Source organism: Pyrgilauda ruficollis, unplaced genomic scaffold, assembly GCF_017590135.1.
Source record: "Pyrgilauda ruficollis isolate IOZ18807 unplaced genomic scaffold, ASM1759013v1 scaffold25, whole genome shotgun sequence".
NCBI classification, from domain to species: Eukaryota; Metazoa; Chordata; class Aves; order Passeriformes; family Passeridae; genus Pyrgilauda; species Pyrgilauda ruficollis.
Genome location: NW_024523822.1, coordinates 15,326,833 through 15,343,213, shown reverse-complemented (window position 1 = coordinate 15,343,213; position 16,381 = coordinate 15,326,833). Strand labels below are relative to the sequence as shown.

The 16,381-nt window shown below is 37.7% G+C and overlaps 1 protein-coding gene across 1 annotated transcript in view; it reads left to right on the top strand.

The window, feature by feature from the left end:
• Nucleotides 1-16,381, top strand: part of EIF3H (eukaryotic translation initiation factor 3 subunit H) — an 87,528-nt gene that overhangs the window by 57,934 nt on the left and 13,213 nt on the right. Inside the window, exons 3-5 of the mRNA XM_041470878.1 lie at nucleotides 12,540-12,707; nucleotides 14,187-14,286; nucleotides 15,676-15,825. Coding sequence (XP_041326812.1) covers nucleotides 12,540-12,707; nucleotides 14,187-14,286; nucleotides 15,676-15,825 — 418 coding nt within the window. The remainder of the gene's footprint in view (nucleotides 1-12,539; nucleotides 12,708-14,186; nucleotides 14,287-15,675; nucleotides 15,826-16,381) is intronic.

The following is a 16,381-nucleotide window of genomic DNA, read 5'->3' as shown; positions in this document are numbered from 1 at the left end:
GGGCTGTGGAATGGACTTCCTCAATCTGGCCTGAATTCATTGTTTCTTTGAGGACACATTGAGGAAGTGATACTGATGCAGGCATTACTAGTGTTAGCTTGGGCTTTAGAAACTCCACTTTGTAATACCAATGATGATGCCATTCAGTAGATGCTGTGCGGTGTTGTAGTTCCTTAGTGCAGCAGTAATGCTCAGTGAAGTGGAGATTTCTGTGCTTAGTTACCTTGACCTGATTTTCCCTAACCATGATGTTATTATCTGAGCATTGGTGAGAAATTGTAAGCTGAAAATTTTTTGGAGTGGGGGTAAGGATTGAGCTGAACTTTGTAATACTGGAAACAAATGCTGTCAGCCTTCTGTGTCTTGTTTGGTGTTGAGAAGTTGCCTTTACTTTTTCTGTGCATATAAAAGCATGGTCATGTGCATGAACATTTACCATGGGAAATACACCTTGATTCATTGTTAAATATCTATTTACATATGGCATGTATATATGTATATGTCGTGTGTATGTGTGTATTCTTTCCTCTCTCCCTCTTCTTCCACCCCCCTCATGTCTGTATGTATGTGTACATATATGCACACACATGACTGAAAATAAAGGAGTCAGTAAGTGATGATGATGCATCTGATTTCCTTGGGTAGAAAATGGGACATGTAGTAGTTAATTATGCTGGTTATCCAGGACAAGGTTGGAAGCCTGGTATAGAAATAGTTTGGTGATTTGGAAAATGTTAATGCAGTTAATGCACAGTTAGTCTGGATCTGTCTTGACCAGTTGACATGCCATTCTGGTGTACCAGATTTTACTTTTTTTACATCCATGTAGAAAGCGTCTGAAAACTGAGCCATTGTTGTTCAGGTACTGCGGTAGATCCCTGTGTGTTAAAACAAGATCTGCTGTGTGTCCCTAACTGTGATGTTTCTTGTGTTAAAGTGGCGCGATAGCTACCAATGAGCCTTTCAAAACTGTACCTGCTGGCTTTCCCTGGCACCTGGGCTAACCTGTTTTAAAGCATCATTTTGGAGTTATTTAGAAGTCTGTGCTGTTATGCCTAAAACTGTACACTTTTAAAACCTTAAGTACTGTAATACTCTTTCACTAATTAAATGTTGCGCACACTAATTAATTGATAGATGCTGTGGTAGTAGTCATGTAAGGAAACAGTATAATGATGTTCTTGAACATTTATGTTTCGGAATTGGCATAAAAACAAGGTTTTACCTAATGAAGCATAACACTGATGTTGGGCTTTTTCCCAACATCATTGCTTAGCTGTATGGGATGAGTTGTGTTGAAAATTTGGATGCCATCAGTTCTGGATGATGAATTTTTGGTCAGTGTCATGTCTCTCACTGCAAGCTCTTGCTGCCTGCTAGCATATGTGGCCACCGTATAACTTCTTGCATCTCCAATAACCTTCTAAAGCCTATCATCTGTCATGTTGAAATGTACACAATATTATATGTAATATTTGGGGAGCAAAGGAGGCCGATTTTCACATGCAAGAAGGGACTACCTCTATGAGAATTTGATTTAATCTGTTGTTTCCTGGTGCAGCCAACAGTTTCCAAAATAACTGTGCTGTGACTGTTGGTTGGCAGGGAAGACTTAATAAAAAAGCAGAACATGTCTTGTGATCTAATTGCAGTAATTTAAGAGTCTTTTGGGCAAATACTTTCCCAAGGTTTGAACTGGTAGTCTTACTCTTCCTCTGAAATTGAGTATTTTTCCTCAAGCGCTGTAGAAAATGTTGATCAGTGTCTTCTACTTTTGAACCCATCTAAAATCAGTTTCCTTCATATTATTTCACAAACTTAAAACTATCCTGAAGAGAACTGAAAACAGCTCTTGGCAGCCATCATGCTACAATAAAATACTAGTGTAAGATGTGCCCCTCAAAAAATGGAGTTGTTCGATATACTCAGTTCTGGCTGTCATTAGGCATCATCTCTGTATAGATCTGTGGCCTCCACATGTGCAATGCAAACCTTTCACTTCATCTAGAGAAATCTTTGGGTGGATGGGTTGTTTACTTACCCTTTTGTAAGCCTGCATCTTAAGAATTTTTTGTGTTAGAGTCTGGAAAATAAAAGCTGAGTTTTCCCTCTCTTTTGAAGAGTTGCCTAGTGATAAGTGGTGTTAAATATGTGTGTGTGTTGTGTAGTGGCAATCATTAGCTCAAGAACTGAACCAGAAGGGAACCTGTCACTCTAATCTTCCTGCAAGCTAAACAAGGGCAAAGATTTCTGTTGTGGCAGGGATTGCAAGCAAAAGGACTTGACTCATTTTATCTGGAAGTCAGTGTTTGGCAAAAGCAAATGTCTGACCCTGGCTCTTGTAGTGAAGAGATACTTTTTGTCATCTGTCTGCTGGGTAGGGCTTGGCTTGAATTCTGATTTACTTGTACTTCCTGTGAATTAAAGTGTTGCTCATGGCTTGAAGACCTGGCTGACAGCCATGAGGAGCACTTGTAGATGGTCCTACATCAGAGATCCAAGTGAAGCTGCCCTTTGTTAGAGCTTTCAGCTTAGTCATTGCTCTCTAAGCTGGTCAGATGGGATGTCTCGGGCTGTGTTCTGGCCTGCTCAATGGGATGTGTTACTTGGAGATGTAGGTGGGGCTCTAAGAATGTTGTAAGAGGTGTGCTGAAGCATCCTTGTGACATTGTGTTCATCTAGGTATTAGACAAAGCTCCTAGTTGCTGTGTTAAATGAAGGGTGATAGTTAAGTGCTCTTCTTACTGAAGAGAAAGAAGTTAATGTGGCATTTCATAGCTGTTTGCTCAGCAAGTAACAGCACCTGGGCTAGACAAAACTGGTAGCCTTCGTAAAACTAGTTGAATTTTGGGGGTTGTGTGGGTCCTTCTGCCTTCCTGAAAGGAGCAATAGATGCTGACTGCTTCAGGCCTTCCCAGTGCATGGGGAGGTCTTGCCCTGCACAGTAGGCCCCCGGTGGAAGAGGCAGTAAGGGCAATGCTGAAGATACAATAATCTTTTTATTTTTTAATACAATACCTGTTTAATTTTGATTCTAAGGATGAGTTTATGGGGATGGCTACCATGTTGTTCTGCCAGAAATTGGAACTTCACTGATTCCCTCTGCTAAATGTTTAGTAGTGTTGTCACTACATGATGGGCTGATGGAGGTCACAGAAAAATAGCTGGTGTAATTTTCAGCTGAAGAAATAGGCGGTAGCAATGAATTGCTATAAAGACAATTCAGGAAAATTGCTGTGTGTGCATCAGTGCTCAGACCATGTTTTATGAGCTTGAAACTTAAGAAAAATGTGAGAAATTCTTGAAAGCAGACTTGTACATATTTAATACCAAGCCATCAGAAAACCACTTGCTTCATTGTATCTGGCAACACAAGATGGGTGTTCTGACTTTAAATAAGCTGTGGAAGAAGTCACTCCACTTCCCACTGCCCTTCGAATTTCAGCCGTGCAAACAGTGATTGGTAGAAAATACCCAAACTATGAAGCTTTACAAAGAAGAAAAATGCTTTTTCTGTGTTTTCAGAGGAGATGAGGAATTTAAAAGGCCCAAAACCCCTTATGTGAAGTCATCATTTTTCTTCACTTACTGAAAAGTTATTAACTAAATGAGACTGACTTTCTTATGATGCATGCTGTATGAAATGACTGATTTTCAAAAAGCAGGGAGTTTTGAGTTGTTTCCATTTCAGTCTGTTCCTGTTCTGCTTTCAAATTGTTGAATATGAAAATCTGTATTATATTAAAGTAAAAGTGACTGTGTAATTCATTAATCTTTAAACATTTCCAAATTTTTCCAGGTAATTGAATAACCTCTTTGAGTATTTATGTAATACAAAATTTCGTAAAAAATACATTAATCTGATTGACATTTATGTAGGAAAGTAATTAGTTTCACCACACATTTTTGTGTTATTTTGTACTTAATTGCTTTGTAACTTAGAGCATTAAGGTAGATATGTTGTAAAGAATATGTTGATATTTTGTAAAGAAAGAGCTTTTTTACCTGTTAAATATATCCTCATTAGAATAAACAAACTAAAATCAATGGCTGTTAAAGAAAGTTAAGGATATTTTAGGAAACTTTAAAAAACCACTTTTTTTAAAAAGGATGTGCTTTCTTAGATATGAGGTTACTGTAACACAGAGTTGTTTTTTGACCATGCTAATTCCTTTTCATGCCTTTAATCCACCTTTGCATGTCAGCAGCTAGAATGATACTGGACAAAATTGGAGCAAGTAAAGGCTTCAAGGTGCTGAAGTTCATGGGAATACACTCCTAATAGAAAACAGTTGATGCTTTCATTAGGCATGTGATGTTTATTAGGAAATGAGATATCATCTTCCTGCCTTCTTACAAGGAAAGCAAGCTTTAGGCTGAACAGATGACATTTTTAGTAGTACAATTTACTGCTGTCATGACAATGTAGGCTGACTGAAACTTTTTCTCTGGATAAAGATTTTGATCTCTTATCAAATTTGTCTTCAATCAATGTAGAAATAGTAGTATAGTAAGCCAGATGGATGCTTGGACAAGAATAATATTTACCTGCCCTATAGAAGGAGATGGAGGAGTAATTGGCGAGTGTTTGTAAGATGCTGTGAAGATGGATCTTTCTAGATAAATGTGAAAAAAATACTTCAAAAATATGGCGGAAAACCTTCAAATACATTGCTTTTTCTTTGACCATTTCTCCTTGATAATCAGTGCCAACAAAATAGTTGAATTATATTGCTTGATTTTAACTTTATTTCAAGATGCTAGTTTGTAGTGGATTTCTGAATTGAAAATGCTTTTTGAAAACTCAGTATTTTAGTATTTCTGAAAGATAGTATTGTAATGCTTTTATCCTTTGGAATAATGTTGCATACATTTGAAGACAATTTCACAAGTTACCTTGACAGTCCTACCCATGGTATTTAGAGTCGTCTTGAGGCTTGGATATACTTAGTTAAAAACAGGACAAGTTTCCATTATCTTGAATTGTGAAGAGAATTGTGTGGTCATTGAGATTTAGCTTGTCCAAAGGCTTATCTGAGTGTTTGCTCATGTGTTAATAAAATGCTGTAATAGGTTGATGGGTTTGATTGCCTCTTAATTCACTGGTTGTGTGCTGAGACCAGAGCCCAAACCCGCTGTCAGAAAACCCTGGGCGAGTGCCAGCACATGTGCAGGAAGTGGTGTGCTTCCATTTTCTGCTTTCCCGTTGTCCTGTCACGCACATCCTGGTGCTCCCCATTCCCTTGTTTTACTCATTTACTCTCAAAACTTGTCCTCATCCTTTATTTCCACCAGTGACAGAGCTGCCCTTTCCTACCTTGCCCTCCTTGGTCAGGAGCTGTCGGCTGTCCTTGTGCTGGCCTATGGCTTGGAGCCACCTCTGCAAAGTGGCAAGGTAGTCATGGGCAGTCACTGCTGGCTGTGCTGGGATGTCCCCAGTCCCAGGACAGTTTCCCCTGTCCCTAATACCAGGGCTGTGGTCATCAGCTCTGGTGGGGACTGTAATCTGGTAATAAATAACCCAGTTGTAGAGAGTGATAAGGTCACCTATGAGTCTCCTTTTCTCTAGGCTGGACAACCCCAGCTCCCTCAGTCGCTCCTCATAGAACTTTGGTTCTGGCTAAACTGGTAATAAATAGCACTCTGGAGGTACATGCTTACACTTGGGTTAGTATCTCCCAACAGAAGCACTCCAAATGTTGGTTTTTATTTTTATTATGTTCTGTTACTTTTCACTGTTCACCTACTGATTGTGATATCTCCTCTGGGTGTCCTGTACTTTATTCTGTTGAGCACAATTAATATCACACAGTTCTGTCATAAAACTAACATGGAGTTGTGATCAAGGTTAAAAATGAATGAGTTTATTGAATGTACATAATGAATTGGTATTGAAGAGTCTTTCCTCTTCTGTTTCTCTCATTCTTTCTCATAAAAGCAAAGACCATTTTGTTTTAGAAAAACATGAAGGTACTAGCAAAGCCTCAGTTGCTGTAATAAGCATTCACTCAGAAGAGGTTCGCTCTTACTACAGCGGTAGTGTTGTTGGCATAGAAGCAGGGGATTTCTAAAGATTGGTAGCCAGTTTATCTTATAGCCTGTACAGAAAGTGAAGATTTGTGAATGTTCAGTTTTTCTTCCTCTGTTGCTAACTCATTAGAACACAAAATTCCTTACAAAAAGCTGATGAGAGGCTTGGAACCAAAGTCCTATGAGGAGTGACTGAGGGAGCTGGGGTTGTCTAGCCTAGAGAAAAGGAGACTCAGAGGTGATCTTATCACTCTCTACAACTCCCTGAAAGGTGGCTGTGGTCAGGTGGGAGTTGGTCTCTTTCTCCAGGCAGCCACTGACACTACCAGAGGACGCAGTCTCAAGCTGCATCAAGGGAAATATACATTGGGTATTAGGAAAAAGTTTTTTACAGGAAGGGTGATAAAATACTGGAATGGTCTGCCCTGGAAGGTGGTGGAGTCACCATCCCTGGATGTGTTTAAAAAAAGACTGGATGTGGGAATCAGTGCCATGGTCTAGTTGAGGTGTTAGGGCTGGGTTGGGCTCGATGATATTGAAGATCTCTTCCAACCTAGTGATAGTGATTCTGTGATTTGGACAGATATGTTCTACCTTTTTTTTCATTCTTCAATTTAGCAATTAAAATGGGGTTGAATTAAGTCTTTTGACTTGCTTTTCGTTTAGTGCTCTTATGACTATGACTCTTGGACTTTTGCCTATTTTAATGTGATTTTTTTTTTTCCCCATCCAGCTACCTACAGACCCTGGTATGCTTAGCTTCCAGGTTTAGATGAGGTCAGGTGCTTTCAGCCCTGTATAGAAAAAGTGCATAATATAGAGCACTGTTTTGTAAGACTGACTTGATATTTCAGAGGAGGAAATTAATATTATTGAGGAAGGCAATATTTACTTTTAATTTTTTTCTCTGTGAATAGGAGAATTGTTAAGTTACTGAGTTTGTGCATTTGTCTTGGGAGAAGGGTGTATGTATGAGGTGGTTGGATATAGATAAAAATCTGTGAATATTTGTATGCATATGTAGAGCACACTTTGGACAGAGAAGTATATTTCAACAGTACCTAAAGGCTTTTTCAGATGAAACATTGTCTTCACTGGAATTAATTCTGAATTCTTGTTTTTCTTTTCTCATTCTTTTTAGTTGTATTTTTTAACCATAACAAGTTGGTTGTGGCATTCCTTTTTTTTTTTGTGTCTTCACAATTGGAATTGTTATCAATAGATGCAGTTATTGTGATTCATAGTTTTCTAGACAATTAATTGAGATTGTGTGTGTGGAGGGAAATGAATTAATCTGTTGTCTCCATAATTCTCTGTGCTAAATTAAATAAATCAATTTTCCTTCTTTTCAAATGCATACGCTGGTTCCTTGAACTAGCATCTGCTAACTTGGTTTAGTCATTGAAGATACTGTCTGAAGCATACATGTGGTTTGGCAAAGTTAATATGTATAGAAAAACACAAATATTTTTGTGCTGTGAAGTGTACAGCACTTGTTCAGTACGCATGCTACCACATGGTAGCACTTCAAAACAGATAAATTATTGCATCAAAAATACAACCCACATTAATAGCAGTGCTATAAAAGGAATATTTTGGTGGTTTTTCAGTATATTTTGACCAGATTAACCAAAACTTGCCATGTTCATGTTGCTAGTTAAATTCAGAGAAGTGTCGGCACAAAACCTGGGTGCTGTCTCTTCTGATGGACTTTTTTGTCCTTTGGACAGTATGTCTAATCTTGATGAAATTTTGAGTAGTTTTACTTCATCTGTCTTCTAGGTGCTCAGCATTTTTTGAGGAAACAATATTCATCCTCAGATTCACTCTCCTTAAGGGTGTCTTTGTGAGGAGGCTGTAGAAGGTGAGGGAGCAGCGAAGGTCCACTTAGTTCTTGAACCGGTGATCTGCCCTCCTGAAGGCAATGCAACTTCTGCTCTTTGAGCACACTTAAAGGACAAATTTGGGAAACACGGGTTGAGGCAAACACTAAGTTGTAAGTGGCAGACCAAAGGCTACACAGATGTTAGTGGTTTGTAGCTTAGAGTTGGTTGTTACTTCTTTTGCACAGGGTCCACTGCAGCAAGCTTGGTGATGGGCAGCATAAAACCAGTCAGTCTATGGCGCCTAACGCAGGTACAGAGTCCTTCCATTTCAATGGAGTGTGGCTTTTTAGGAGGCATGTGGATTGCTGCTCTTAAAATCAAATTTCTTAAGGTGTGTCAACTTAAATTATCTTTTGGAAATTAAGGTCTTGAGCTGGTGAGGTGTCATTAAATATACTGCCTCCGGGCCACTATTGGGCACGTGGGTTTCACATGTCACAATAGTTACTGGTAGTCTGAGTGTGGCCAGGCTGAAATGCATCTCCTCTGATGATAACAGTCACTATTTAAGGACTGAATTGTAGCAACATGCATATGTGATCCCACGAGAGGTGAATTCTGATTAATTTTTCTTGGTAAAGAAACAGTTCAGTAATAAGTAAACCTGCATCATTTGCTGGTTGCTTTTCAGCTCTAGGGTTTTAGATTTGTTTGCATTTTAGAGTAATGATGGACCTTTTTTCAATGCTTCAGCTGATTTGACCTATTCTGAAATTAGGTTTTCAAATAGTGAAATTACTGACCAGATATTTTAAGGCATAGAAAACATGGCTAAATTGTCCCAGTGTTGAATGGGCCATTACATCAGGGTTCAATTCTTTGTCTTGTATCTGATATATTTTTTTCTTCTGGTTGTGTTTTTTTTTATTTGGTTTGGATTTTTTTGAGGGTGTTTTTTGTTGGTAAGGTAGGGTATGTATCTCCTATATATGGTAAAGCTCAGATAAAGTTTCTAATATTGGCAGTACTTTCTAGCAAAGGAAAATGTCTTTGTTATTCTATTATTTTAAAAAATCTTTTACAGTAAATATTAAAACAGGGTAATAGGGTAATAGGGTTTACTGTCAAGATTTTTCAGTCAAGGCATTTTGGTAATACAAATCCACACAAGTCAGTCATTTTCAAACAAAACCCCCTGTTGTATAGTTTTGCACTTTGTTTGCTTTAGACATATTATAGTAATGCTTTCTAGCTTCCTTAACCTTTCTAGCTCCCTCCCCCTGCCCATTTTTTGCAAACTAACAAAAAATTGCTATTTTAGAGGAAGGAGGTGGTGTTTTTTAATAATAAGAAAAGAGAGACTATTTTAAAAAAATTTAAAAATCTAAGAATCTCAGGTGCTCAGGAGAGCTTTGATGGCTCAGGAGACAGAGTTTGCACGTTCTCAGTGCAAGCAGCACCGCTGGGAAATGCAGGTGTGGCTGTTGCCTTTTCTCATCGTAAGGACGTCCCTGAACAAATAGTTTCTTTTAAAATGTAGGTACACTGTCTAAATGTGCGGGAGAAGGAGGCAGCATCCTGCTCTGGCTGTTCCCCTGCCCTTTCCTTTGCTCACCTCAGTTCTGGGCACTTCAGACTGAGTGGCTCCTTCAGTGTCAGCTTTGCAGAGCGGCTTGGGAGGGACTGTGACATGAAAAAGTCACAACTGTCCCAAATGCTAGCAGATTGAGTAATAAATAGATGGAGAGAAGCCCAGTCTGTGCTAAGCTTCTAGGTAAAAAGATGACGTTTTGTGGATTGGGCAAACGATGTAAAGAAAAAGTGGTAACGGTATCAACAAAAGCAGCTTGGGGGCTGTTACCCATTTGTGCAAGTTGGCAGCTTGTTGGAGCTATCTAGCTACTAATACATGTTATAAAATATATATGTTTGGTTAAAAGAGTTTCCATTTCTCCCTAGTGGGGACTGCATCATGTTTTAATTTCTGCAGTTGTTTTCCCAAGGCAAAGATGTTAGCTATTGATGCTTTATTGGTTCTTTGACATTTTTTCCACTATTGCCTTCATTATCATCTAACTGCTAACAGTCATGAGAGGAGGAATTGCTGACATGAAATCTGGATGGTTTTCAGTGACTACTTTTTCTTCTGGATAGTATCTCTTGCATCGTGTAACATCTCTTACATGTTGCTGGGTGTACTGTGTTTAAGAAAAGAATTTGTCCTGGAACATGGTTGCTATTTAGCTCTCAGAAGAGCACTTGAGAGCATGGTATGCCTTTATTCAAGTTTGTAAAAATCTGGATGTTTTCCTGCTCTTGAATATTACACTTCTCAAGGTGGAAATTATCTGGATGTATCAGCCACATGATTTTATAGGAATCTATGTCTAAGTATCTTTCCTACATCATTACATGACCACCTCTACTTTGAGAGTGTCCACATTACAAGAAGTTCACAACTGCCAGAAGTCTAGCTCAGCTATCTAAAAGACCACATTTAATTTAATTTAATTATCACAAAATCCTTTATCTGTTTCAGCTGCTTTTGAAAATCCTTTCTAGTTTTTCCTCTTAATGACTTCATTTGGCTACAAAGGATCTAACTATAATTTCATTTTTTAGCATGTTGTAGCAAGTCATGTGAGAAAAAAGTCATTCTTGCTATCTACACAGATACACTTTTGAAAAGCTTCTTTTAACCAAAAGAGTTTATTCTAGCTACATGTAATAACTGGATATACTTTTTCAATTCAAAATCATGCTTACATGAGGAGTCTTTTAGTTTGTTTTGAAAGGGGTCTGTGTTCTTGTTTTAATTATAAAATTTAGAAACTTACCATCTTCACCTCCAAAAAATCCACAAAAACTTTTAAAGTTTAAGGACTGAGCCTCTTTGACAAACTAGATCTTTTCTTTAGAGCTAAACACTGAGATGCAAAAGCATTGGGCTCTGGGTAAGTAGCTTCATTCAGCCTGGCCTCTGTTTCTGGAAGTAGTACAATGAGCTTGCTTAGGTCTGGCATGGGGAAAGGTTTTCATTCTGACTTGGAAATAGCTGTTTGATCAATTGCGCAGGCTGCCCTGAAGAGTGTAGAGGCATCTCCAGATTTGCCTTGGTTTACAGACACCCACATCGAGCAGGCCTCTCCTGCACTGGCTGTGTTTGGGCATTTCAGAACAGAGCCCGGGTGGTTTTCCTGTGTTAGTTTTGGGATGCTGTAATATCATGGTGCCCTGGATGAAACACAAATTTCAAGTAATTCCTGTTGAGATACTATGGTATAGAATGCAATGACCAGCATATACTGATAGAAGTCTGCAAGGGTTTCTGTAAGTGCATATAGGTTACTTCAATACAACAGTCAGTCAGATATGGCAATTTAATGAAAAGGCAAGTTAAGTAGACTGCAGAATGTAGTTTGTGCTGCAAGGGTGAGTGATAAGTTGGAAAAATATTTGTCCAGTCCTGAAGAATGTCTCCTCATATCTTTAAATAATATGTGTGGATTTTTTTTCCCCCTTTTTAAAGGATATGAAGTGGGGTCTGAAAATGTAGCACATTCCATGGCTAATTAATTTGTGTTTCTCTCTTTTATAATGAATATCATATTTGCATCAGTACAAGGAGAAGCCTTGAAAAAAATTACCAAAACTGAACACATGGGGGGTGTGTGTGTTATCTTTGTAATTTTTGCAGCTGCAGACAAAATTTAAGGATTGTGTAGTGTTGTTGCATTTGATTTCCTGTGAGTTGGCTCTGAATGTTGGCTCATCTGATAATCATACTGATTTCTCTTTCCTTAAATTTAACCAGCAGGCACAGTGTCTGTCTATTTAAAAGGTCTGATAAGTGATAAAGTGTATTGTTCTGTTTGATGGGATTATGTTATATGTTCCTGAACAGAACTTTCTTCCATGAAGGTGATTGAATGGAGCATTTAATAGAAGCAGAATTTTTGTGTTGGTAAGGAAACATTACAGCTGTGGGTGTAAAAAGCCTTACAAAAAATATGTTCTCTACTATATGTTTAAGGTAACTTTCTGTATTTAGATATATGTGTATTATAAACAATAATATGTACATGCATGCATCCTTTGCATTTATATACACCTAAAAAGAAGAAACAGTGTTAAAAATTGGAAATAAAATGCAGTCAAAACTATCTAACAGCTATAGCTGGTTCCCCAAGCTCTGATACTGAAAATGTAGTTTTATGTTCTGAAAAAGACACAGTTTATAATCTATTTCATGTATTCATTAAATAATTCTCCTTTTGATTCCAAAAGTTGCCTAATTCCAGACAGTATTGCAACTTAAATCACAATAAGTCTTTCTTACTAAATGGTAAAATGTTACTGCTTAATGAAACCCAGTATCAGATTTTTTTTTTTTTTTTTAAATGAATGCGGAAGGTAATGCACACTGTAAATGACGTGTAACAGTTTGTTGATCACTTTAGCAATTAACTGCAGCTGAAAAAAGTCTGCTTACTCAGGCTGGTCCTGCTCTCATTCTCTGAGGAAACTGGGTTTTAGTGAAGACAGTCTAGTGAGTAAACACATTTCTAGGCAGTTGCAAAAACGAAAATGAAATACAATTCACTCATTTAATATCAAGCTTTCTCTTTAAATAGTACTGATTGTGTAAGTTTACTTTTTTAACATGCTTTTTATTTAATCCAGTCCAATACCAGATGGAAATGATGCGAAGCCTGCGCCACGTAAACATTGATCATCTTCACGTTGGCTGGTACCAGTCCACATACTATGGCTCTTTTGTCACCCGTGCCCTTCTGGACTCCCAGTTCAGTTACCAGCATGCAATTGAGGAGTCTGTAGTTCTCATTTACGGTTAGTATGAGGTTTCCTTTATTACTCTTTTCCCCTCTTAATATTATTACTACTATTTTTGTATTCTGTCTTTTGCCTGTAAGAGTAGCCTGGCAGGCCTTTTCGAGTAAATACCAACCCTGTGTCTACGGCAGCCTCAGCAGCAGCTAAGTCTAGACAGGGTTTCCTTCTTTCTGTTTATTTTTCTTGCTATCAGAGCCCTGATGTGTACGTTTTGGAATGCTGGAGTAGCTGCTTCATTTTTATTCCTTCATCTCCCCTCCCTCGTGGAAGGGGCTGGTGGAACCCGACCAGATGTCTAACAAACCCCGCTTGCTAGCGTGTCTGGCTCTGTACGTGACTGACCAATCATCACACGAATTGCCAAGTTTTTTTAATACCTCTGACAGAAGCATACAAAACCTGGACTGTTTCTTAGCACAAAGATTTTTTTCTTTTCTGCCTATTTAATGGTGTTTCCTCAAGCTCTCCAGACCAGATGTTCTGTGCTGTATCAGAACCGTAGGCAATTTAACAGCTTTATAGCCTCCCCCTCCCCAAACACTCACAGTTTGCCATATCTGGCAGACTTGCATATAGTTTCCAGCTGAGAAGTAAATGTAACGTCCTGAGTATCTGTCAGAAAAAATACTAATGAATACGATCAATCTTATGAGCTGCCCCAAAATTGTTTCAGTATGTTAACAATTGGATTACAGTAAAGAACAAGTTGTTAAAGTATACTTATATTGGCTGGAAACATTGCATCATCAGACCTTGATGAATTTTCCACTTGTTTCAGTCTATTTTGGTTTTCATTTTATCACCGATTGCTAAAAGTTTTACTGTGTTAAGTTTCAGACAACATGAATGTTAACACAGCTTTTATTCTTGTGTTGGCATGCTTCAGCTGTTATCATGCTGCAAGTGTTAAGCTTCTTTGTCCAAGGAATGTAACAGTTTGTTTAGAAAATTTCCCCCTAAATGCACCAGAGTATGTCAAGGCAAAACAAATCTTTGTATATACCAGTTACATTGTCATTCACAAAGTGGCATGGCAGCTTGATCTGAATTAGCTTATTGCTACTCTGAAATTACTTTTTTTTAATATAAAATGTTGTTTAATAAATATTTTAATTTACTGCAGAATGACTGGAAGGAAGAATCTTTATTTAAATGAGGTCACTCTTACATAAGTTCTGTGGACAGTTCATATAAAAAAAGGAAATGTGAATTGGACCTTTAATGGGGAAATACAAGTAGAATGGATTTCCAAGTTAAGTTTACTAATTGGCATCACTTTATATTATTTGGTCATATTTTACATAGCAGTGCAGTAGGACTGCCTCTGCTACAGAGTCTTTTCTGTGTTTGTTGTGTTATTTTTTTTCACTAGGACAACTTAGTAATTTTCCTCCTGTTTATGTCATTCAGATATTTAAAAAGAAAAAGGCAGTCTGGGTTTGGTAATAATAGGCTTCCTTCCATTTTTAATAATAGATCCCATTAAGACTGCCCAAGGGTCTTTGTCACTGAAGGCATATAGGCTGACTCCCAAATTGATGGAAGTTTGCAAGGAAAAAGACTTCTCTCCAGAAGCGTAAGTAACTTCAAATAATGTTTTCTCCTAGGGTTTGCTGAGTTATTGGGGTGCAGAACGGTCCCTGGGACGATGGAATGCTGTATTTTAACATCTCATGTGGCAGTGTGTGCTGGGGAAAACAGACCTGTGTGGGCTGTGACAGGCGTGCAGTGGCACAGTGGCTGAGGAGTGAAAGGCTGGCTGGGCTTTTCCAGAAGTGGGGGCACCCGAGCTGGGTTTGGGGCTAGTCAGAGGGTGTGCTGCAAGGACCATGGGGTAGATAGCTGTGCATGGGAGCAGAGCCAAAAACAGGAAAAAAAAATGAATGGAGGAAGGGAAATAGCTGATCTGTCTTTTAGCTCTTTTTTCCCCCCAGAATTAAAATAGAACAGGTATTCTGGAATAGCTGTCCCAGTGTATGTGTTCCAAATTACCTTCCCCATGTGGACACCACCTTCTGGAGTAAAGTAGGATAATTACTCTTTTTCAAAAGATTAGCTACTTGTTACAGATGTAGGCCTTAGCATCCTTTGCCTCCAACTGCTTGGTGTTCAATAGCAAAAGCACAAACAACTTGTTAAAATAACTTCATTGAGGAAAAATGTATTCATTTCATTGCTTGGTGTCTTAAACTGTAATGATGAGCAAACAATTCTGTGATATGTCAAAAAAAAGGGGGGGGTGGAGGCAAAAAGCGAAAGTTTTTGTTCCCAATCCAGTATGAATATAAAGAAGTTAAGGCTCTATTTCCTTAGAAATTTCTAAATCATGCTTTTATATCTATATTTTATGAAAAGTATTACTGTCTACTTTATTTACTTTATTATAAAGCAACAGCAATAGCTTTTTATGTGTATATTATAAAAAAATACACACTAAAAATTTATGTTTTAATATTCACCGCAGAACTGAATTATTCCAAAACATACAATATTTTGCGAATCTACTTTTTTGGTCAGTAAAAATTTTACTTATTCATCTAGTGGGAAAATTGTTCTTCATTTTAGTAGTTATGATATTTAAAGGTATTTTAGCATCATGTGGTAACTAACTGTTTAGTTCTGCTCAAGAAATGCTGATGGCAGGAAAATCAGTAAAATATTTTGGAAGGGGCAGAGTTAATCCTCTCAGTACAGTCTCTTGCTGGAGGCTTTTTCACAGAAGACAAGTAGCAAGGCAGCTACTTGTCTTCTGAGAATTTTTCCTAGAGCAGCTTTTCCTAGTCTTCGTAAACGTGAGGTTTTGCCATGCAAATGCTTTCTTAACAAAACTTGACTCTTGTTTAATTGTGAAACTATGAAAATCAAGAATTTTTACAAAACTGTTGTTTGTTGGAGCAACAATTCAACAAAGAGAATGAGAGAGATACTGTTTATATTAGTAACTATTCTGTAACTTTTTTCACAGCTTGAAGAAAGCAAATATTGCATATGAAAACATGTTTGAAGAAGTGCCTATTGTAATTAAGAATTCATACCTGATCAATGTGATGTTGTGGGAACTGGAAAAGAAATCCGCAGTAGCCGATAGACATGAGTTGCTCAGTCTGGCTAGCAGGTAAGTACTTGTTACAATAATGGATGTACTTTTATTCGCTTTCCCAAACCACAGTTTAACACCTTGGGTGAAATCCCAGTCTCATTACAGACCATAGAAGCTTTGCCTTGACTTTTAATGGGGTTAACACTTTACTCTTCATGTTCTTTTGCTGAAGGAAAAACTGCATGGTAAAACTGTAGCATTAGATTCAAGGACTAAATTCAGTCTCTAATCCTCATATTCTTGCCGTGTTTGAAATGTATAAATGTTTCAGAAGAGTGTGTTTTTTCAGAAAAATATAGGCACTCAGAAATTTCAGGCAAATAGTTCTATAAAAAATAGGTTTTGTTAGATATTCTGTTAGTAATTACATAAATTATTTTAATAAAAAAGAAATCGCATTTCTTTTACTTTGGTAGCAGGATGAATTTGAAAATAAAATAATAAAGGCTCTGATAAACTGGTAAAAATGCCACTGATTGTCATGACATACAGCATTCATTATGTTGGAAATTATTTTAAGAGTTTCAAAAATGATCTTCCCATAACTTTGTCTGGGAATAACTTTTTCTTC